The sequence below is a fragment of the Cinclus cinclus genome, chromosome 20 (assembly GCF_963662255.1).
Source record: "Cinclus cinclus chromosome 20, bCinCin1.1, whole genome shotgun sequence".
Lineage (NCBI taxonomy): Eukaryota > Metazoa > Chordata > Aves > Passeriformes > Cinclidae > Cinclus > Cinclus cinclus.
The window spans coordinates 7,981,067-8,005,205 of record NC_085065.1 but is presented as its reverse complement, the minus strand read 5'-3'; the positions used below and the strand labels follow the sequence as shown (position 1 = coordinate 8,005,205).

At 43.0% G+C, this 24,139-nt stretch overlaps 1 protein-coding gene across 1 annotated transcript in view; it reads right to left on the bottom strand.

Moving 5' to 3' along the window:
- The window catches only part of HLF (HLF transcription factor, PAR bZIP family member), a 30,796-nt gene extending 6,923 nt beyond the window's left edge, over positions 1 to 23,873 (bottom strand). The window contains exons 1-2 of the mRNA XM_062506045.1: positions 23,673 to 23,873; positions 7,318 to 7,324 (exon numbers count right to left, since the gene is read on the bottom strand). Of these exons, the coding sequence (XP_062362029.1) occupies positions 7,318 to 7,324; positions 23,673 to 23,858 (193 nt within the window). The 5' untranslated portion in view covers positions 23,859 to 23,873. The remainder of the gene's footprint in view (positions 1 to 7,317; positions 7,325 to 23,672) is intronic.
- Between the last annotated feature and the right edge of the window lie 266 nt (positions 23,874 to 24,139).

Below are 24,139 nucleotides of genomic sequence, written 5' to 3'. Positions count from 1 at the left end.
TTCTATCAAGTTTTGCCAATAGTGCAAGCCAGGAACCTGTCTTCATTAGTTTGCTGGCCAGTGGCCATGACATCTCCGTGGTGCTGGAACTTGTGGTAATCCAAGAGGGCAGCGTGGGCTGCGCTGGCCTTGGCACTGCCGGGACTGTGGGAGCGCAGAGCATGGCATCGCTCCCCGGGTGAGCACAGCACTGCAGCCTCCTGCCAAATTCTGTTCGGGGTGTTATTTTTGTGCACTGAATTCCTCGCCATCAGAGGTAGGTCAAATAAGCACAGCAATCTGAGTGTCATGTGCCCAGCAGCCGACAGATCCTCGCATCAGCAAGCTTCCCAGCTGTCACAACAGCCACAGAAAGGGCTGCTCAGAGGCTCCCAGGCATGAGCATTTGGCCAAGGACAAAACCCACCCTGCCAGGTAAGGCCCCTCAGTGCCCAGCATTGGGAGCCAGATGCCTTTGCCAGGTTCTGCATTCTTTAAACACTCTGTGCTCACAACAGTGGCCAAATTTTCACAACAGTGAAATGGCTGGACTGTTCAATGTGCTTAAGCTTTGCTCTCAATGGGGGCTGATGACTGCCAAGTGTTTTGGAAAGAACTTAGCCCCTCTATTTAACTTGCTGAAATGAGAACTCTTGAGCATTAAGCTCTTTTGGAAATCCAGCTGCAGAGCTCCAAGGTGGTGGTGGTGGAAGCAAGCTGGGAACAAACAATTGTTAATGAAAACTTCCCCTCACAGCACCCTAGTGATGTGTCTCAACCATGGAGAGACCACAGCTATGTCAACACTGGCCTTTTGTCTGGGGCCTTTCCCACTTGCAGAGCTCCACTCAAGCAAGAAGGAGTATGCCAGGACAGACACAGCTCCAGGTGTCTCCTGGCAAAGGGACCAGCAGATTTTGGCAACTCCTGCAATTCTGCTGTCCTAACATCTTGCCTTTGCTAGTGCTTTTGGTCTTGCTCTGGCAGATATTAGCATAGTGGAAAATTTTCAAGAAAAAAAAGGACTTGAAAGAAAGTTCGCTATTCTAATCCTTTCAGTCCTTCTCCCAGCAGAGACTGCCAGTGAGAAGTGAAATGTAATGGCAATATTTTCAGTGTAGTTCCTTTTTCAGAGAGATGTGGACTGAGGCCATTCACATGTGTCATCTAGGTGACAAACTGCTGGTTAAAAAAAAAAATAGCAGCTTTAAATTGCTTGCAATAATTAAAATTCACCATTCAAAAGTATAGCAGCATTTTTGTATACCTACAAAACCCCAAATGCTGATCTCGTATCACAGGGAGTTCAATCACCACATCCTGACTCCTAATTTCCCCTTTTTGAAACATTCCACCTACCAGCTGTGCCCAGGAGAGTGAAGACGGAAATAACCTCTTCAGCTGCACTACTGCTTGGCAGACTTCTTATGTGTACTGTGAGAAATCCCTGGTAAATTATGTGGAACACAATTCTGAATCATTCAACTCCCATAGAAATGTGTCTGATTTTCAGAAAATCTCCGTTCTCACAGCCCTTCTACACTCCTCATCAGCTCGACATCTGGCTGGAGTACAGCACTGAGAGGAAGAAAAGGGAGTGAAAATGTTCTAATCAAAATATTTTTCCCTATTTTTTACATACATTGGAGGGAAATAAAAGAGGAGTTTCCTACTCAATTTCTTAGCAGCCCAGAGATAAAACGTGTTTGCTAATCATTTTTCTCTATATAAACAGAAGGCACTTTGTGTGTGTCAGACTCTGCAGCACAGTGGTTAAACTGACAGATAATCCTCACCCAGAGCTGCTCCAGAGCCCTCCCTGTATGTCTTCCAAGACATCTATCCCCTTGGCAGCTGGCCAGCTGTTTGGGATAGCTCCCTTACTCCAAATCACAGTCTGTCCTGGACTAATCTGTCATCCAGCTCTGCATTAACTCCTTCAGCCTCCAGGAGTTCTCTCACTGCAGAACACATGGCGAGATCGCAGGGATTCAGACAGGCAAAAATCCCCACGGGAAGCAAAGTAAAAGGGGTATTCTGGAGGTCAAGATTTACCCAAGGACAGCATCTTGTCAGGTTATCATTCCTCACCTACCATATTATAAGCATGCTTTTATCTGTCCTATTTTATTCCACATAATTTCCCTGCTATTAGGATTATAGTTCTTTTCCAGAAACCAAGCCATTTATGTGGATAGGACTAAAGCTACACACTGGAATCTCCTGCCCTCAACTGGAAGGACAAACCCAACCACTCTGCCTTGGGGTGAAGAAGACACTTCACCTCTGGGTGTGTTTATGCAAACAGTAATTATAGGAGCTTTATTTTCTTCCCAAGCAACAGGAGATCTGTGTATTTTGAGCAGGGCTCCAAGCTGGCACAGACATTCCTCTATTCCTTATCTTACACAGACTCAATTCTGCTGAGCATGTGGTGACTGCAAACACTTCCTGTGGAAAGAAGGATCTCAACCCGATGCAACCACAACATAATTTTGCTGCTTTTAACACATACTACAGCACTGGCACAAGAAAGCGTTTTCAAAATGTGTACTTTTTAAAGATATCAGCATTGTTTACAAACCTTGTGCATTTAATTATGAAAGAATTGTCATTTCCCCTCTCAGCATTGTGTGCCTCCTGCTCCAGGCCCCTACAGAATTATTCCAGGCAGGACTGGTAGTCTTATTAAGGCTGTCTAACACTTCCCATTAGAGGATACTGTCTTCAATTCCTTCAGCCTTTGCCAGATTTCAACCATTCTGTTTGAACTTCTTGTGCGCCAACTGTGTTTCTGCCAAAATGGTTCTACAGTTTCCCGAAAAAGGTTCCACAAAAAATATTTTGTTTTGAACCTGTTAAAAATTTCTGGCAGACTTTTCACTGCAGTGTGCTAGTGGTCTGTGCACTGGAAGAGAGGGCAGCTCCTGGGTCAGTGTTACTTCAGAGAACCACAGAACAGAGTTCAGACTGGAAAAGTCTCCCAAGATCATCAAGTCCAAGCACTAACCCAGCACTGTCTTCTCCACCATGCAACCATGTCTTCAGTGCCACATCTACATGTTTTTTTAAAAACCTCCAGAGCTGTGATGCAAGCAGTTCCCTGGGCAGCATGTTCCAACTGTGGGCATGCTCAGGCTGGAGGAGAAGGGAACGATTTCATTAAGTGATTAGAACTCAAAACTGAGAAGGTGCAAGGAGGTGAGGAGGGCGAGGACAACAGAGACAGCAGCCAAGGATGAGAGGGAGAGAGCCTGAAGGGGAAAGCTGTTCCAGCAAAGGCCGTGATGAATGCATTCAGTAGAAGAGTACTGTCAAAGGGAACAGGTCAGGATCAGCCTGTGCTGATGGTACAAACACAGCTCCAGATTCCCAAGTGCCACAGATTCTCTTCAACAAACGTAACACTGGCAAAGCTCCCTGTCCTCCTTCAGCTCCTTACAGCCAGGGTCAGTTGTCATCCTCTACTCAGTCCACCAGCAGGACACTGTGGAGTTCTCTCAGATCCATTTCTACTCATCTTCAATGTACCTATTGTAAGAGTGGGACACCAGAAAAGTCTAGGTTGTCTTTTCAACTTGTTTTTAAAATTAAGTGCAAGAGCTGTGTAAGTACAGTCATGGTTGCAACAATCTTCAAAATTTCACATACTATCTCACCTGGATTCTTTCCTGCTTAAGGAGACACTTGTTTCACCCATTTTGATTTATCCAAACAAATCCATATAATATTTGCCATAAATAATTCCAACCTCCTGTACAGAAACAATTTAAGGAGTTCCCTCCAGCACTGCCAGCTACCACATCTGTGTGTTTCAGAAACAGCTTCTTCCCCACGAGACTCCCATGAAAGAAGGAGCAACACTTCTTTTTGCAGATGAAGCGCAGATATTTTAAATCAAATCATCATTCTCTCAGGTTAGCAAACGTTGTAGGCATTGGCTGCATTTCAAACTGACTCTCATGGGCTTCTGCAGCTGTGAGGCACAGGTGAGAGCCACCCTAGGTATCACACTGGGCTCCTCACACAAAGGGAAGCAAACACAAGGTGTGATACATCCACAAAATCAAATTAATTGTTCATAATTCTGCTGAAACTTTAGGCAAAGTCCAGTCTCTCCAGACAAAATCCTTTGGTCCTATGTGCCAGATTTTCCCTTCTCCTCCCCCTGCTCCCTGCATCCTCTCACATCTGCAGTAAATGAGGTCAAGATCCAAGATCCTACAGACAACCACTTCCTTCCTGAAATGGCCCATTCAGCTCAGAGCTGGTCTGAGCTCCCAGGCAAAACGGGAGAAGGGGAAAGAGGAGGATATAATGTAATTAAAGCCAGCATTTCCAAGAGACAGGGTTTGCTATCTGAGGCTGCACACCTGGCCCTCAGTTGTGTGTCTGCACATCTTTGAGGGATTCACCTGAAATCCTGCCTGTGGTTACCATGGAGTGCATGGAATGCCCTTTGCCTGCTGGCCCAGCAACGTTCTGCCCTTCCAAACAATAAACAAACAAACAAACAGGAGGCACCAGCAGGTAAAATCATCCACTGCATCTCCAAGATTTCAGACTCATCTCTCCTGTAAGATCCATGCTCCAAAAGCCCTTCCTCGAGTTTAACCTGTGTGAAGGCAGCACTTACGAGCTCAATGAGGCCTCATTTCTGAAAAAAATACTGGAAATCCAATTTTTTCCCATCTAAAGTACCCTTGCAAGATGCCTGACAGTAGCTGCTCCTGCTCTGAACAATTCCCTTGCAGGAACAGTGGGTTTGATTCTGCTCCCAGGACACTGAACAGGGATTTTACAATTCTTGAAAAGCATTAAATCCACAGCATTCCTAAATGCCTTTCTGATTTCTCTGTAGGATGCTGCTTTCCTTACAAAGAGAAGCCAATAGGAAATTCAGTGGGGACAGGGCCTGAAGAGCTGCAGGGAAGAACGTTCACACCAGTATTTAATTTTAATTTACGCTTGGCTTAGAAGCATGTCTCAGTTCAAGATGCTTATGTTCTCTTGTACATTGGAGCTTCTTGACATCCTTTGGCATATTTTTGTTACCTGACAATTGACATAGAGAGAGATTCCTCAAAAAGTACAGTAATACTTTTCTTTAAGGGAAGATTCCAAACAAGCAGAATTGTCAGCCTGCTCTGAAGGAGACAAAAACATCAATTTTCCTTTCCTTGGACAATTATGCACCCAGCTTTAATAAACCTGTAGATTTTAGAGAGCCCCTGGTTTAGGCAATGGCCTCATATAGCACAGAGTCACAGAATCATTGAGGTTGGGAAAGTCTCCAAGACCATCAAGTCATAATCCCTACCTTGTCACCAGCACAGAGCACTGAGTGCCACATCCAGCCCTTCCTTGGACACCTCCAGGGACTGGGACTCCAACACCTCCCTGGGCAGCCCCTTCCAGTGCTATACCACCCTATCAGTGAAGAAATTCTGGCATCCAGCAAGAGCCTCCCCTGTGCAGCTCGAGGCTGTCTCCTCTCGCCTGGTCCCTTGTTCCTGGGGAGACCTTCACCTTGCCACAACCTCACTGCCCATAAAGGTGCCCTCACGAGGAATTCTGCTCAAAACAAAGACAACACTTGTCCTCAAGACATGTCTGTGCCACTGCCAATGTTCTTTTCAACCCAGAGCAAACCAGTCCCTCTCCCATTGTTCTGTTTGTCTATCTAGGACAGCACGCTCTCAGTAAACAGGTCTTGCAAAGAGCCCTCCTGTAATTCTGACAGCATATGGCACCCATGACTCATGGATCTATTACCCAGTTCTGGTACCCAAGCCCTGCTTGCCTGGGTGTGTTATCAAAACACGGCCAAGGGAGATTTCAACTGGCATGGAAAAGCCACGTGAAACAGGTACATCTCCTCTGCCTCCCAATCAGCAGCTAATGGGGAGCCCAAGAGACAGACAACAGATGCTATCAGCAGCACTGGAATACATCCCTGAAGGAAAAGAGGTCACTGGGCAGAGTTACAGAACTTGAAAATCTCTTTCTCTTTTGATCTGCTCTGTGCACACAAATCTGAACTATCTGTTGCAGTCACATTTTACTTTCTTTAGATTTTTTTTTTCCATTTTGCATTTCACTATAACAAAGCATACTTTTTATGTGACAATTTATTGAGGGTGATTTGTATAAAATAATCACGTTTTAAGAATTAGAGCTGCTGAAATAGGAACACACTGTTCCCGTAACCTAAGTAAGGCTGAGTACATTTTATTTTCTCTCTGCCTTAAATTAGGATCCTCTAATATGTTTTGGGGAAAAAAAACCTAAACAAACAGCAAAACCCAAAAAATTGTACTTGGGTTGTTGCAGCAGTAACTGCAGAGGTCTAACTTGCTTTTATATTCTAGCTTTATTGCCAAGGAGAACACAAAGTGTGTGTGGTTGTAGCTTTTTCTCTATTGATGCATTTATCTCCATTTATAAACCATACAGATGCATCAGGCCTGGGTAGCCTGAAAAAGGGGGCTAGAGAAAGGAAGAGAACACATCACCACTTAGGGAAAATTCCAGGAGAACAGGCTGTTGATTATGGATGCTACACCTGTGTCTGTAACTGTTTCTTCACTGGTGCTGCATAAAGCAGGTTTTGGTGGCATGTCAGACACAGGCAAAGTCAGGTAACTTCAAAAGGCAAGCCCAATGAAAAGATATTTCAGCACTGAGCACTGATAAAGTCACTGCTAAATGTGAGGCAGTCACTGAGCACCAGAAAATGGCAAGAAACTGCTTTTCTGAGGAGCCTCCAAACCCAACCTAATGCCTGCAGAGACTTCTGTGCCTCACAACACGGACCAAACAGAGCGACAGGTACCAAAACCTTTGTGTTAATCTTTTAAAAACAGAGCCAGTGAAAAAGGTGGGTGATGGAATATCTCTTGAAGAAATCCTGGAATTTTAATGCTTATATACCTTCTTGTGGCCTCTGTAAACTGCCCACAGCCCTAAACTGCTCTGAACACACTACTATGCATGTTCCCAATGCAACAGGCATGCTGAACCTGTGAAGATTGTAAATGATGTCAAAAATTAAATTAAAATGCCCCAAGACACAAAATTCAAACCTTCATTTATTGAGCAGTGCATTTACTGTGATGCCTTCAGAAGGCATGTCAGCAAAAGGGATCAGAAAAACCTGACTATATGAGACCTGTCTTCTAAACACCCTTCTCCCAGTCCACAGGTAATAGATTTTACTCTTGCTATCACACACAGCATGGCTCTCCACTGCCAAGTAATGACAAAACATCATTAATATATTAAGTCAATTTATTTTTTAAATATCAATATGGTAAAAATAACGTGTTTTAACGTAACCTTGAGGCTAACGTGCACTGGCAAATCATTGATTAATTCTCTGCATATGGCAGCTTTTAAACATGGGAGTGGGCATTTTATAAACACAGAGGTATGGAGCACCACTATTTTGGGGTTATTTGGGAGGGGGGGAAGTGCCCTTATCCCTTGATACCTTCTGTGTCTAAAACACTTAATAATTCATATTAGACACACCACTGCTTTCCAAGCTGAGTCCCATGGAAGCAAATTGACTGCTTGGCTTCCTTGTTACACTGGTGGGTGTCCCATTCTCTGCAGAGACAGCACAGGCCCTACAGTATTCTACTGTCTGGGGCTTTTGGGGGGATTTTGGGGGAGGACAGGACAGGACAAAATTCTTCATGTTCTTTCCCTCCTATTTCCAGGTCACCTGCAGAACTCCCACCGTGTGTCCCTGCGCAGGGCAGGATGGGGTCTGCAGGAGTTGGCCATGTGGACAAAGGTGATTATTCAGTGCTCACATGGAAGGAGAAGCACTGGAGAGCTGGAAAGCACAGCAGGCTGAGGGCAGCAGCAATTCATAGGCTTGGAAAATTATGTGGTGTGGGCTTTACCTTTTACACTCCTGTTAACTCTGATTTTCATGAAGTAGGTGGTGTTGCTACAGCAACTGTCGTATCACATCATTTCTGCTGTCTCTGTCACAGGGATCATCTTATTTTATTTTAAACTCAGATATGCAGCTTTTCTTCGTCTATTCTAAAGCCCTCTATATTTTGGATATGAAAAAATTATACAAAATAGAGCTGTGTCATATAAATCTTATTTTTTTTTAATGTAGCAAAGCTTACAGAACATTTTTATTTGTTCTCCTTTTACAAATGCAGAAGGAATAAAGAAAATGGCACTGGCAGATTTATGGTGCTCCAGATTTTCAGAAATAAATTAAAAGCTGGTCTCACAAAGAAGATTTTTCATGCCACCTTGAATGCGTTCTCTCTACAGAAGCTAACCCTGTGTTCCTGTGCACCTCAGCAGAAGTAACTCATCTATTCACAGGTCAAAACATTTTGCTTCCTCATGCCCAGGCTATTTATGAACCTGCATTCCACAGAACTCACACCCAGCTCAGATGCTGCTGCCCACCCACAACCAAGTCCAGCCCTCACCTGCTTTGCCTGCACCTGAAAGAGGCCCCTACTGAAGCATGAGTCCCAACACACCCTTACCTGGTTCAGAGGGTTTGTCCAAGCTGCCAGGGATGAGGTGGTCACCCAGCTTTGCAGCTGCTTTGCTCACTAACCCCAGAATCTGGCTCTACCTCTCTGGCCTCCATTGTGCTGCCTGGAAAAGGTCTTTGAGGGTTCATTGCACAAGTAAAACTCAATAAAATCCTGATGATGGAAAGGGTTTCTTCAATTGTTGTTATTAACATGCATTCCAACATGTGCAGTCACAGATTTTCCTTTTAAAAAATATAAACAGCAACGTGGAATAGTAGTAAATATTCAGTTACACCCTCGGGCTACTCAGGAAATGAAAGAAAAGCTCTACCTATAGTCAAAGGTTATTTCACAGACCACTCAGCCAGCACAGCTCAGACATCCAGATCAAGCTCTGACACAGCCTAAGCTGAGGAGTATTTTCATCTGCTTCTTCCTGAGCATTTCCAGCCACTTCCAAAACTATCAGTGCAGCCACCAAATCACACCTCAGTGCTCCAGCCAGGTCCTGGGCAGACAGCACTCTGCCAGTGTGGATCCAGCCTGTGGGCAAGGACTGTATCTGGTGCACCTGGTTAATGGCCACGCACAGAACTAAGATATCAAAAGACCCTTCAGTTCCTTCAATTGCTTTGCCAACTTCATTTCAGTGCCCCCAGTACTTGACGGTCGTTCTTCAGCTGATTTCCCAAAGAAATTAGTTTTGTGCAGTCCTGCTGTGCACGTTTATCTAGTCCCCTCCCAAAAATTTGGGAAACTGTTGGCCAGTTTCAAACAAATTTGGCAGCAAGGCATCCACACGTGCTACCAACAAGTTTTGTGAAAATAATGTAAATGAAAGCTATTCCCTTCCTGGTTGCAAGAGCCTTGTTACACATCAGAGAAGCCACAGAGGTTGTGCTGCTCAAGGAGCCAAGTCGTTGGGCAGGAGGTAGGAGGGGAAAAAAAGAAAAATATTCACCAAGTCATTGTTTGTTAATGGCAGTTCAGAAAGGCATCTCATCCTCTTGTTCTCTACTGGAATTGAGAGTATCTCTTCACTTTATCCTACCCACTCATTTACTATTTTCAGTAATCATGAGCAAAATGATTTGTTTCACAACTGCACTGTCACTTGACAATCCCTCTGAATTCCAAGCAGACACATCTGGTATTGATAGCCAGCAAGCAGCCATGCACATGGTCTGTCTTAAAAATCAGTGCAGAAGACAGTCAGATGTGGACAACCCAGCTGTCTGCTATCATCTGAGCATTTATTTATTCTTATAATATGTACTGAAAACCAGAACTCTACTAGAAAGAGCTTTTTATGCTTTATCCCCAGCACTTATGCAAGCAATTTAAGCCTTCCAACCAAGACACAGTAGGAGTGTTTGGGAATCAACAAATTTGCTCTGGCAGTGATGAAACATTCATTACTGGCTTTGAAGTAAGGAGGGGTTTGGTTGGAGGGGGAATTTTTTTTTTATTTTCCTAAGATTTTGTTAAAATATGGACAAAAAGCCGGTTGAGGTATGCAGGTAGGACTCAGCTAAGAATCAGAATACTGCAGATTGATGCTGGAAGCTGCCTGTCTGTCCCACCTGAGGGATGCATTCCTGGTGTGATTTTAGTGTGTAAGGTCAGAGATCCCCTGTGCCCCTCTCCCCCTACATTCTCCCTGCTGCTACTGCCACGTTACACACCCACAACTACTCAGGCTTTGGGAAGAACGGGTTAAACTTAGCGAAGGAAAAAACTCAAGCAAGAGAAACACCTTTCCTCTTTCTGCTTAACTGGATAATTGGTGAGCAGGAACCTGCTTGATGAGTTTCAGCAGCTCCTCGAGATCAGCCAGGGCTGTTTCTGAGAGCAGCTCAAGCTGCCAACTGGATAAACACCAACAGGGCACCCCTTGCTAAGGCTTTTGATAAATAAAAATTTCCAGAAGGCAATGAAGCAGTTTGTATTCCAAAGATCCATCCAAACCCACCAAAAGCAGGGAGTGGAAAAGGGAGAGTATTTTATAGACCTTATATACATAAAGCTGTCTTACAGTCAGAATAAACAGATGAGTTTAAAAGAAAAAAGGAAGACTAAATAATTTTTTTACTACAGTGGAGAGAGTGCAACAGTCAAACAAATAAATTAACAGGTTCTGTCCTAAGAATTTAAGGGCCAAGAAAATTCTAGTCCTGCTCTGTACAATCCTCTGGGCTTATTGCCTGATACCATTTATAGTGCAAAGATTTTATTCACGTACTTAGTGATTTTGAGTCCAGCTGGCTGAAATAAAAGTAGGCAAGGATTGATTTTCACCGAAGGATTATCCTGTCCTACCTGTATCAGATGTGTGTGCAAGCACGTGAGTTAAAAAAAAAAAACAAAACAAAACAAAAACAAACAGAACCAAACCCTGGTAAAATCTTGCTGTAATTTCAAGCCAGTCCCAGCTGTACCATCACCAAAGCAGCCCCTATGGCAATCACTGTCCATATTATCATTATCATTTCTATTTATTCACATCAGTGTTTCCATTAACTCAGCACTACAACTGGCAAATAGGCATTCAGATGTGCTGGGTTTTGAGATCAAGACCCAAAGGTCTCCCTTGCTGAATCTCTGCTGGCTGACTCCAGACAACAAGCCTCACCACTGGGCTTTCTCCCAGATTCCCTCCTCTCTGAGGATGCAGGAAAGACTAAGAGGGAGCAAAAGAATATTCATACCCTAAACAACAACATATAGATTTGGGGAAAGTATTTCAGCTTTACCATGTTGATCTGTTCAGACACAGTTCAAAGTTTTTGATGAATTAACCCAAACCCCACAATTCAAGGCTCAATACCATCTATCTAAACCAAACCAACCAAACCCCTCCACACACTTTGGAAAAGTGATGTCCCTTGGGAAGATGACAGGAACTGCCCCCAAACACTGCCCCTTGCCCTCATGCTTTGTACCCCTTCCCCAAACATTATGTCTTTTTGTACTGCTTTCTCATGCAAGGGTGCCCTTGCAGATGTTGGGGTTTCAAACCCAGAGCCAACTTTCCAAAACATGCTGCATTTTGAAAAGCCCATTTTTGTTTCACAGAGAAATAAAGGACTTTGCATCATAAAGCCTTTATTCCCCCCCCCCACTAAACTCAAAGCTTCCCATACAGTTAAAAATCAAATCCAGCTTTATTTTCCTGCATGAGTCAGGCTGCATGCAAACAGCTTCTGAGGAAGACAGCTTGTGGGGGAGAATAGAACTGAAGGAAGAAATCCAGAGAAAAGAAATTCTTCTAAGAGCACACTCCTATTTTCCCAAGACATTTGCGAATATTTTCATTTTAAAGCTAGAGGAAAGCCACCCCCTTCCACCCCAAAAGAAGTTTTAAATATTGTAAAGACACACAAGGACACACTTTATTATTTTAACAATTACTGCTATTTTCAGGGCTCCAGCACAGTTACTTCCTTCCATAATTGGACTTCAATCAAACCCTAGTGAAGCTTTTGATCTTGGAAAGAGTAACAACACAGCTCTGTTATCAGCACAGAGAGGGAAAAGAGTAGGACATCCAGCATTTTTCAATACAAGAAAGTTAATTGCTTTGACTTATATTTATCAAAGGTCACAGCTACAAGTTCTGAGTGCACACACATAACAGTGCACACTGAGAAATCTCATATAAACCAGAAAAAGTCTTGGGGTTATACTATCTGTGTGCATTAAATAAAAAAAAAAAAAAGAAAAAGAAAAAAAAAAAGAAGAAAAAAGCAGCAAAACAATGCTAGATTACTATCCAAATATACCCCAGTGGATGTCCTGCCAAAGAGCAAATATGTGGCTGTAAGCTCCAAACTGAAATAAAAGCTTGGCCAGCAGCCCAGAGCTTCACTGTATTTTGCTCAGCCAGCCATAATCTGGCAGAACAGCATGAACACATTTGCAGCCACGTGATGGAGGAGCCCGTCGGGCCAAGCTGATTTCCTTGTGTTGGTTAAATGTGATCTTCAGACTGTACACACCAGCAGCTTGGGAAAACGTGAGAAAGTGGGAAACAACCAGCCACGGGCTGGAAACTGAAGGGCAGCAGAAAAAAAGTTACTTGAGGAGTTTGCTTAAAGGTTTGGGTTGGATTTTAAAGAGGTGTTTAACTGGGTTCCCAGGGCTGAGCGGCCAGGTTCAGCTGGAGTTACACACCACAAGATCCTGAGAGAACCTGGTTTGGAAAAGGCACTAGGAAGTCATTGGATAGGACTAAGAGCTACCCATCAGTGTTTCAAAAGTGCAAAATGCTGAGTGATTTTGAAGTCCATGCTGAGGAGACTCAGAGGTGCTCAGGCCTGCCAGGATGTGGCCCAGGATGAATGGGGCACATCCCCAGGGTTCAGACACCCCTTGAACAGCCACTCTTGAACACAGAGAAACACCCATGAAGTGAGACAGAACCTAGCCAAAGGATTCAGCCTGAAAAATGTGTGATGACAGCTACCCCCATGATCAGGTACATATTTTGACAGTAGTGATAATAATGTTTTTAAATAACTGACTTAGAGAGAGACAAACAGCACCCCTGTCCAGCATCAGAGCTGCACATGACCCCTGAGAACAGATTACATGTGGATGCAGAAAGAAAAGCCCCCAAACACAAGACCTCAGAAGTACATCCCTGCTGCAGATAAGAGCAACTTGGATGAAGCAGTCACCAGAGTATGCAAGAAAAGTGATATTTGTTTACTTTCTAACAGAAATAAATTGATAAACCAGACACGTGCAGCACCTGGTGAAATCAGAGAAGCACACGAGTTGACAATTACACCTCCAGCTCTTTCCTGCTCCCTGGCTAATGACTCCTTTTCACGTGTTCAGAACAGCTTCCAGACAGAGACTACCACAATTTTCAACAATGACATCAACCGTGTCGCACTGAGAAAATTGAGCAGATAAGAGACTCTGGAAAAGCGCTTCTTAAACCTGGTGATGAGCACGGTCCAAGGGAAAGATCAGCCTTTCTGGGGGCAGCCACATGGTTATGGATGCATCAACATCAGGTCTTGGAGCCTGGACAATCCCTGCCCTGATTTTTGAAGTGCCAAGGCACCCACAGGCAAGGTGTTTCAAGCAGACACCCAAACCACAGCTGTCCAACACGTGTTACTGAAGGCTTGTGGTTTAACCTCCTCAGAAAGTAGATCTGCAGGTTAACTTTAAATATGCTGCACGCTTCCCTAATTCTCTCATGTAAGCATAGAGTTGAGTGATGCAGGTGTTCACAAGGTCAGCTTCCTGCTCCATTTTACTCAAATAAAATGCTCTATCACTTTAGAAACAATTCAAAAAACGTTCTACCACTCCAGAAACACCCTCTCCTGGTGAGCAAGTCCTGTGGCTTTTTGCCTTTGTGAGTTAGCAGAGTAACACACATTAGCAACACATGGCTGAGGAGCATGACACAATCTAGATATGTGATTTATTAACCTGACTTGTTATTTACTCTCTTGTCTTCCAAGAGAATCAATCGTCACTACAGGCAAGGACATAACTCCTCAGTTTTCAGTGGTCAGTCCCTCGTGACTGAGCTGCTTGGGTAGCCCAGGTCCCTGGAAAAGTATGGAAAACCGGAGTAGGAATTAAACAACAGTGCCCCAAGGTATGCGTGACTTCCCAAAGTCTTCACATTCTTTATTCATCAGAGCAGTGATCACCCAGCTGGACAGGGCTGGGATTCTGTCCACCCTTCCTTAGTACTCCACCCTCAGCCAGCAATAAGCAGAGAGAATTGGGCTGTTTCACAGGACAAGCCCAGTGTATAAAAAGGATATACAAATCAAATTATGTCAGGATGAATGCAGCACCAAAAACAATACAAAAAAAAATAATAAACCAACACAACAAACACTGAGCAAACATATACTACAGTGAAAATTTTACTTTGACACCGATATGTTGCTGTGGTATACTTCAAACAACAGTGAGCTCAGCACTTGCAATTATTTCAGATCTGTATCTGCTTTTTCACTCTTAAAAAACCCCAAACAAACAAAAAGCAGACAAAAAAAATTGCAGCATTTCCCCATAAACTTTCTCCAACTTAATCCTGAGGAAGCAGGAAGAAACTCTTAAGTGTCTTTTCAAACAGTTTTTTTTTGTTGTTGTTTTTTTTAGAGACATTTAATATTGCATATGCCACAGCCAGACCAAACAGATTCTTAGACCTCAGGTAAGGGTTACCTATGAGAAACGGTACTAAAATGTCATCATGCAGTGCTGGAAACAGAACGTAGGGACACGGAGAGGTTCCCTCAGGTTTGTCAGTGCCCTGCCAAGGATGCGTGGGGAGAGAGAGCAGGGGAGTGCACCCAGCAGTGCATTACACCGAGAGCAGCCTGTGCCACTACAGCTCTAGCCTGACACACCCAGATTTTACAGCACTGTACTGTACAACTCACAACGCCAAGAAACCCAACGTATCTAATCTGGCAGAAAAAAACAGAGTCGTATCAGGTTAATCATATTCTTAAATTGCACAACTTTGAAAAGCCAGTAGCAAAACAAATCTTCCCCCTCGCTCGTGCTCCCCCAGCCCTCCTCCCAGCGCACGTACCCTGCCACGACCTACTTTTCCTTTTTGTGATTCCTCAACATTTTTAGCCCACTCTCACTCTCCCCTGTTCCTCTCTGACTGCTGAGCTCACTGCAGCCCAGACCAGGGTGGGAAGATTCCCAGACCAGAGCCGGGTAGCTCCGTGTGCAGCGCGGGATGCGCGCTCAAGGACACCTGGACAGCCACCCAAATGTGACACTGCAGTAATTGTGGTAAAGGCCATCAAACCTCAAGTTAGATCACTGGAAAGTGGTTTCAAGCAAGGCACCAGAGCTGGGGTGACTCTGCTGCACAAGGAGAAAAGGATACAAAAATGAATAAAGTTGAGAAATTTTTTCAGTAAAGTAACTGTGCTTTTGTTTGGAGAGGATCCAGACCATTCCACTGTGTGGCATCAGAACTTTCAAGATCTTGCTTACAAACCTTACAACTCGTTTTCTAAATTCTCTTCTTAAATGAAACCCCAGAGTCTCACTTAATCACAGAACCCAAGAAGCTGAGGAGTTCAAAGGAAAAAGAATGGCAGAAAACGTTTGTGACTCCCCTCTCTCCAACACACACTAAACCAATTTAATTTGGTTTCTTGTGGATTCCTTTCTCGAAGTGAATTGGCATCTCATGGTGTCTAAAAGGATGTCAGCTTTTCTAGAAGCATTTCACACAGATCAGGCATTTTAAAGGTCTTAGGTACCTTTTCTAATGTAGAAAGTGCACATTTGCATTACTCTTCCTGCTCAGCAACACATTCCCATCCTACATCTACTCATACATCCACTCGTTTATTTTCATGAAATTTTAGGACTGTAACCAATTCTTCAAAGTCACAACTTTCTTGCTGTATTTGGTTAAAATCTGCTAATATAACCAAAAAAAAAACAGCAAGCAAGAAGAGACAAGAGGCCATACACACCTAGCATGATCAGTTTGGATTTGTTTTCAAAGAAAAATGGTAACAAAGAAATACCCCAATGCCAATGCTGCAGGAGTTAAGTGCCTAGAAAGGCCAGTGCCCCACTGTCACCAACATCCAGATTTCCACCTTGCAGCACAAAGAGAGGCAGCAGTTCAGGGCTGATTGCCCTTCAAAATTCAGTTTAACCCTCTCTGCTGTGATGAGCAACAGGATTTGGGTTTGAGTGCTTAGTTCCTACTTACTAAGCATTACTAAGCAAGAACACAGATGGGTTTTTTAAGCAAGACTTCTTGGTGGAATAAGACTAATTTTCAAATGTTGCAGTGGTAAAAATGACTGAATTGTTTTAAGTAATCTCTGCTTCAGTGCAAGCCTTGAGCATGTGCTTTATGTTCTGCAGCCTTGTGCAGTATGCTCTTCTACAAGAAGGTTTAATGCTGTCATTTCAACAATCTTGCTGGCCTAAAAACATTGATTGCTCCATTAAATGCATTTCTGCAGTATTTTTTGAAGTTTCAAATTATTGTTCCTTCATTTTTTTTCCCAAATGCAATTTACAGTTTCTTTCCTCTCCACATTTAATTTCTATTGGAGTGCTTTCCCCTGTGCTACAAGTGCTGAGTGACCAGGTCACCTCAAAGACACCAATGACCACACAGATATTAAGTAAGCAGGAAGGCCTTTGCAAGTCTTTAAAATAAAACTTAAGATACAATCACTGCCACACAAATTAACTGATCGTGCTGTGGACAGAGACCTTCGTTCATTCATTTGTTTATTAAATTCAGGAGAACCAACCAGTTCTGTAATGAATTACTTAATCTTTGACCTATTGTCCATAGCCATGTTCCAGAACAAAGAATTTACAGCAAGCTGAGCTCCCTAAGGCTAATTGGAAAAGAATGCCTTTTTTTTTTTTAAACCATTCTCCATCTTCAACAAATCTTTGCCAAACTCTGTATTTTTGCCTCTCTGCTTTACAACTACATATTTAAGGATGACGTTTGGTTACAGGTGAGTTATTGCTCCAGTTCACTGTAGCTTCCTCTTGTAGGAAACACATACTAATGCACCCATCTGCAGGTACCTGTTTTGAGTAGTTATCTACATTTGTGTTTCAGTTACAGGGAGCTGAGTTTTCTAGAACCCTAATGCAATTTGGATTTTTTTTTTTATTTCCTCCTACAACAGCCATACACCAAAACAAAGAGCTCCAAGATGCTCAGTGCCTGTTTTCATTAAATTTCAAGTAATATAAACAAGAGAATAATGCCAGTAAGATGAAGAGCTAGAGCTGTTTCTCTCAAAGTTGAGCAGAGAACCCTGAAGCAAGAGCTTGCCACATCACAGGAGCTAAGCAATGATGTTGGAGGGTGCAGAACAAAAATCTGGCCCAAATTTAGCCCTGGCAAAACTCAGTTGAGAGAATGGGACAGGGGAAGCAGAACTGTACCACAGCTTCAAGCGTGTCAGAAACGTGAGAGGCTGAACAATATTTTGCATTTGTTTAAAACTTGATGGAAAGCACCTCAGTCATGCAAAGCTGAAGTGCTGTGAAGAACACCAGAATAAAAGAAAAAATAAATAAATGTTGTGGCACATGCTGCCTTACCCACCTGTGTTAAGTCTCCACACTGCAGTCCTCAAGCTCTCAGGACTAAATTCAGCTTTGTGATGAACAGAGTACTTCTTTATCATCATTTGTTCATTAAAAAGAAAAAAATACAAACTACAGAAAACCACTTTGTCATCCATTCATTTTGACACAGTTGTGCATTTTACACTCATTTTCTATAGCAAGTGATTATGCATAACGTAGTCCATTAAGTGGAATAGATTAGAGGTTTAAGTAAATAGGTTTTTTTAGAGCTTTCATTATCTACTTAAGATCAACCCACAGTTTTTCTTGAAAACAACTTAGCTGAAATATTTTTTTCAGCTTACCAGTCTTCTGTGAAATTCAGACAAAATATTGAAAATACATTTTATTTGTTATGAAAAGAAGACTTAACAAAATAATAAAAAAAAACAACCTATGCTCATGTTTTATGTGATACAAATACTAAACACCTCTATAGTGTACTGCCAGGCAACCAAACTTGATTTCATAATGCACTAATGTCCTTTTTACTGATGGTGACTAAGTCCTTTCATCCTGCAAAAACTCCACTGGCCACCGAGAGCTGTTACCCCCCCCCCCCCCCCCCCTTAAAAAAAAATTCCAGAAAGATGAATGACAAGAGAGTGAATGGTGACATTTTGCTGCTCCACCTGGGAGGTGACGGAGAGCAGTCAACAAGCTGCCTACCTGCTGAGCAATACAGAAATCAGGGAGACCACATGAGGAGCAAAGTACTTATTGCTGAGATTAATTGGCAAAATCTGGCCACTGCAGCTTCCACAATTGCCAATTTACTGTCATACAAATATGTAGAGATTGAACAATTTCATGTGTTTTCTAGTAGCTTCATCTAATCAGGTAATAGTGGTGTCTTTGTATTCATCTCCTGATGAGGTCTTCTCTCTTCACTATAACATATTGTTTTATGAAAGACTTCAGGGTGTACTCGCTCCTTAGAAAAATCAAATCACTGCACTGAGAACCATTCAATCACTCTGCAATGCACTTCGAGATGGGAAGCAAAGCTCTGAAAAACACATTGCACTTTTCTAAGTAACAGCAAGCTTGACACGCAAGACATCCTTGAAATATCTTTAAGGGGACAAAAAAAAAAAAAAACCAAAAAAACCACCAAATCCTAGGTCTTCCCTGTGCTATCTTCCTAAGTCTGGACAGCCCATCCTTGCAGGAGGAGCTCTCCCTTTACAGCCTAACACCCCAGACTATTTCATGCTGTTTACTGTTTGAACTCCAAACTAACTTCAAGTTCTTTCACGCAGCCAAGCAATTATTTAACCAATAATCAACATTTAACCGTGAATATTAAAATTAGCTCTCTTGAAGGAGACACAGTGTTCTTGCTTCCAGCATTAACAAGCCTGTGCGTTCAGCACTTTTTCCCCCCCTCGTTATCATGTGACAGGCTATTTTTAATATTTGCCTGAATGTATTCTGCATCTCCCTTTGATGCAGGGAGCAGTTCTGCGAGGTTTGCCCGCGGACTGCTCTCCCTTGGCAGCGGCAGGGGCAGCGCAGGGTGCAGTTGTGCATCTCAGCGTGGTTTGGGCTGGCAGGAGCAGAGCTGGGCTGAGCACAGGGCAGGGACACGTGCCTGGAGCACATGGTCCAGCAGGCACCCAGAGCTCACGTGAGGCTCAATGTGAAGAGCAGCTCCTGGTACCAGCCTGGCCCTGCTGGAGCTTGGTCATTCCCATCCTCACGTGGGAGGCCAAAGGTCAGGAAATTCCCCTTGGCCTCTGGGAAAGAAGGGGTTCCTGCAACACTCAGGGATGGCTTGTAAACAATGATTAACGCTCAGGAGAGGATTCCGACGCTGCCCTTGGCTCTGCCAAGCTGTGCTGGAGGAGGAGGAGGAGGAGGTCACGTTAAAAAGCACAGGGGAAGGAAGGCTGCAATACAGGGAGTGCTGCACACACCCTTTGGGGGCTGCCCTGGCACCACCTCACCCTTGCATGGAGCAAGAACAAGCCTCTCCCAGCTGGCTGCTGTGCCCAGCACAAACATGAGCTCCAAAAAACACTGAAACCCACCCAGGGATGCCTGCTGTCAGTCACTGCAGCTCAGTGCCTGTAATGGATACTGCACTCTAGACAGAGTAGCTGGACTGACCAAACAGCATTTCATAAAAATCTTTAGGGGATGGGAGCTGTACGTACACCTCACGTGGAAACAATTCCCAGCTTTTTCACTGATGTGCTTCTAATTTTATTTTAAGTAAAGACTTGCAGGTATTGCACATAGGTATATTTCTGCAGTGGATTACAAAGCTTGTTTTTCTTTCTTTTCTTTCCTAAAACGATCTTTGGTAAGTAGCCTAAGGCACCCAGCCACACAGGCAACACAGACAGAAAACCATCATCAGAGAACACAAAGAAGGAGGGAGCTCTCAGAGTGCCCAACACCCCTGTTCTCCTTTGGAGCAAGGCAGAAACAACACCTGGTTATCACTGTGCCAGCAGCATCCCTGTGACACAGCCCCACATCCAAGGCTTTGGTGGCAAACAGAAAATTCAGATCTCAAAACGCAAAATCCCAAAAACCTTCTAGTTAGGATTCTGTGCCAGATCTAGCTGATGCTTCTCTAATTCACACCTTTCAAACCTTTTACACTACCTGCCCCAATCCAACGGGGCCACATGGGGAAAAGGAGATAGGTAAAAAGCAACAACCAACTAGTTACCTGCAAAATATACAACCTCCCTTTACATACAAACTGCTAAAAATTACTCCAGATTTCCTTAAGGGCTCCGCATTTAAAAGGAGATTTACATTCCACTAAAAGACTACAGGAGGTGCATGACAGATCAAGAACCACAGAAGTGTGTTGGCAGTAATTGGTTACTTTAAAAGCTTCATAAAAATCTGAAAACCTTTTTCTGAGGAGACCACAGACTCCAACCAACCTACCAGCATCCAATACCAAGACAAAACAGATGTTTTAAATGCATCTACACATCACAATGAAATTTGGTCTGCAATGCTAAAATAAATCAAAATACAGTTTTTTATTAACAAAATCAGCACTCTGAAAGATGCACACATGATTTCACTCCTGCAAGTCATTACTCTGTGTCCCTCATAAAAAAAAAAAAAAAGCTAGAAATTTCTGCAACTACATTCCCTGAACAGAAAGATACAGGAAATAGGTGCTTGCTTTGTTCTTTGCAGATGATAAACTGGTGAGCCTAAACATCTTTCCATTAACCAGATAATCTGATCTGGAAATGCAGAATTAAGTTATATCCATACAGATCCTTTCTGTTGCCATTCCATTTTTTAGCAGGGAGAAAGAAAACCAGCGAGGATTTCGGTAATGTCACGTCCACAGTCAGGGTCAGCACAGCTTTGCTGAGCCTGATGACACTCAGGGAATGCCAGCACAGATCTCTTGATCCCTTCCAGACACGGCACAAAACACGTTTGGGCAACACCGCTCACTCCTACAGACAGATGAGGCTTGTGCTGGAAATGCATGCACAAAACTAAATCTCCTCCTCCACATTAAATCTCCCATGGACCATCCCTGGCCCAGCTGCATCCGAGTCACCGAGTCCCAGCCAGGGCTCCACGTGCAGGGGGAATGTCCCCCCAGGACAGGGCACAGCCAGGGTGGGAGCTGTGCCCACCTGCACACGACCCCAGTGCCAAACCTACAGAGCCACTCAAAGAGGAGCAGCACAGCATGGACCCTTCCTCTAGCCCCACGCACTCAAACAGGGAAAAATTCAGGAAACGCACCACTGAAATATTTTTAGAATTGCAAACACCTAAAACACTCAGTTTTCCTGAAAGTAGTAAGATCACATGGAATAAATCTGTATTGAAATTGCATACTTCCTGCTACTTGTTCTTTGCTTTATTACAGTAACACAAATCACAACACTGCATACTGGAATGATAGCTCACACCAGCTAAAAACCTTTCTTTATGTGACAAGAGGAAAAAAAATCTATTTCAAATGTCTTAAGGTATGGAAACAAACAGGCTCTGTTACAATGATTTTAACATTTACCTCCCTATTTCAAAGCAGCATATTTGCCTTGGCCCTTTTATGATAACCCTTAAATGCACATTTTTACTTTTACTAATTTTGTTTAAAAATACATGCTGTTATATTCTCAAACTTGTTCAAATGCTGAACTGTGAAATGCTCTTCTCTTCAGTACAGATTGTCAAAGATTTTCACATGACAGCACGTAAAAATTTCAACAACCTGATGATAAACCAGACTACTGTTAATTAAGTCACACTTCCTATCTATAATGGGGGACAAGAAAATATTATTTAAGCAGTGAAATGAGCTGCCCTTAAAAAAAAAAGCAAAACAGGTTTTAAACAAAAAAAACCAAAACTATTCTTGTTAAGGCAAGATGGTGTTGGGAAAAATACCTGCAAATTTAGGTGTTTTATCCTACCCCAAGAGACACAACTTCCTTTACAACAGCAAGAAAGTGCACAGTGAGACAAGCTTGTAACCCTGCACTGCAAAGGGCTCAGGAAAAACTAGAAAACTAAAAAAAAAAAAAAAAAAAAAAAAAAAAAAAAAAAAAAAAAAAAAAATCAATGAGTTGAAAAGTCACACAGATAGTTGATTACAAATTCTGACAGGTGATCATTAAAACCCTGGCTCACTACCAGGCTCCTCTGAAAATAAAAGAGAATGAGGACAGATTATCTGCTTTTAATTTTGTGTGTGCACAAGTGACAGAAAATGGTGTAGCACATATGCACTATTTTTAAAGCTGGCTCAGATAAAGCAATGGTTTCATGTTCTGCTCTTGCCTACTCCAAATACATTTTAGCTTTGGACACCCTTATAAGTTATTAGTTAACCATGAAAAGCCTTGAAACTGAAACACACAGCAAAGTCAAATCCACACAAAGTAAAAGTAAGTAAATGAAATCCATGACTAAACACACACTTCTGATTGGGGGCCAAGGTGTCTGTTGACAGGTTTGGGGAGCTTTGGGGGATATTTTATTTCTTTTTAATGAGACAGGAACATTGCAGACTTGTAAGACATTTCTATTTCATCCCGCTCCACAACTTTTGCCTCTCTTATTTATTTATTTTGCCTCCTTATCAGATGATTCTGACAATGACTTCACACGCTGAGCATGGCAAACGATCAAGCAGAAGGGAGAGGAGTGGTTTCCTGCTGCCAAGAGCACACTTTGCTCTAGCACACCTCATGTGAGCAGAAGAGCACAATAAAGAAGTCACTCTCTTTTTTTTTTTTTTTTAAAGGAGGAAGGCAAAGCTCCATGTTTCCCAAACTTCAGTGCTGACACTCTTCCACTGCCCATGATCTCAGCCATGCTGGTGTCAAGCCAGAGCAGTTACGTTGGATTTGGACTGGTGTCTCTAAAGGGTCGATCTCGAGTGCTAATAAAATAATAAAAGACTTCCACTGACATCAGACAGACTGGAATTGTGCATTACAACCTGGCCTTGGACTCCACAGCGTTTTCTTAAGTGTAAGGTGACTACAGATACAAATTACGAATTCAGGTCAGAGTTACACTCAGTTTATGCCAATTTAAGCAATATTATAATGTTGTTCCAAAACTTAGTTCCTGTGGCAAATTTTACTTTGCTCAGTAGAGAGTGAAGTTACGGCCAAAACTTCAAGTAAGAAGCATTAACCTTTAACTCCAGAATAGCTGCCCACTCCTGTCTTCTCACACCAGATATTGGCTGAAGGAATGTTCTCTTTCCCTGCTCTTTTAACACTGTGGCATCTAGACCATTCTGCCTGTGGTCTTTTTACTTGCTAACAGCTAAGATACCAACTAAGATAGCCAAGTTTCCTTGGAATTCCCAGAGCTTTCCTTTGATAATTTAAACAAAAATCCTGGTGGAGCAGCTTAGCGATAACTGAGCTGTTGTTCTTATTTGCTGGAGTGTGAGTGACAGGAATCCTCTGGGCCCTAAGCTGCCTGTGGCTGTGCAGGGAGAAGCAGTGATTTACACTGGGGAGGAAGGGTTCATGCCAAATTCCACAGGGAAGTTCTAAGGGCTGATTTACCTGGTCTGACCGGGCTCTGCATGCAGTTCTGCGACACCATGCCTGGATGGACTGAAGTAGAAGCCCTGCTGCTGAGGTCCATGACAGAAGGTGATGCTGAGGTAGCTTGCTGGAGACCTGACTGGTGTGGGCTAGGCTCGTGCTGGTTTGGGCTGGGTGGAATGCCATTTTCTGAGAGGAATTCTTCCAGGTCCATGTATTCCAACTGGAAAGTGTCTCCATCATATGGCAGTGTCTTGTCCCATAATGTTGGACCCAAGAAAGCTGACTGAGGGACTGTGGTACCGGTGCTGTCATCATCTAACTTCTTCTCTTTGTCTTTTTCTTTACCGAATGCTTAAACAAAAACATAATAAACATGTAAGAACTCGGTGATTAAAACATTAACTACTACTATTTCCACTATTTCTGCTGTACTTTTAAGTGTAAGAAAAGAATACTACCTTCGAAATAATAACTCCTTTTGACTCACTCTAC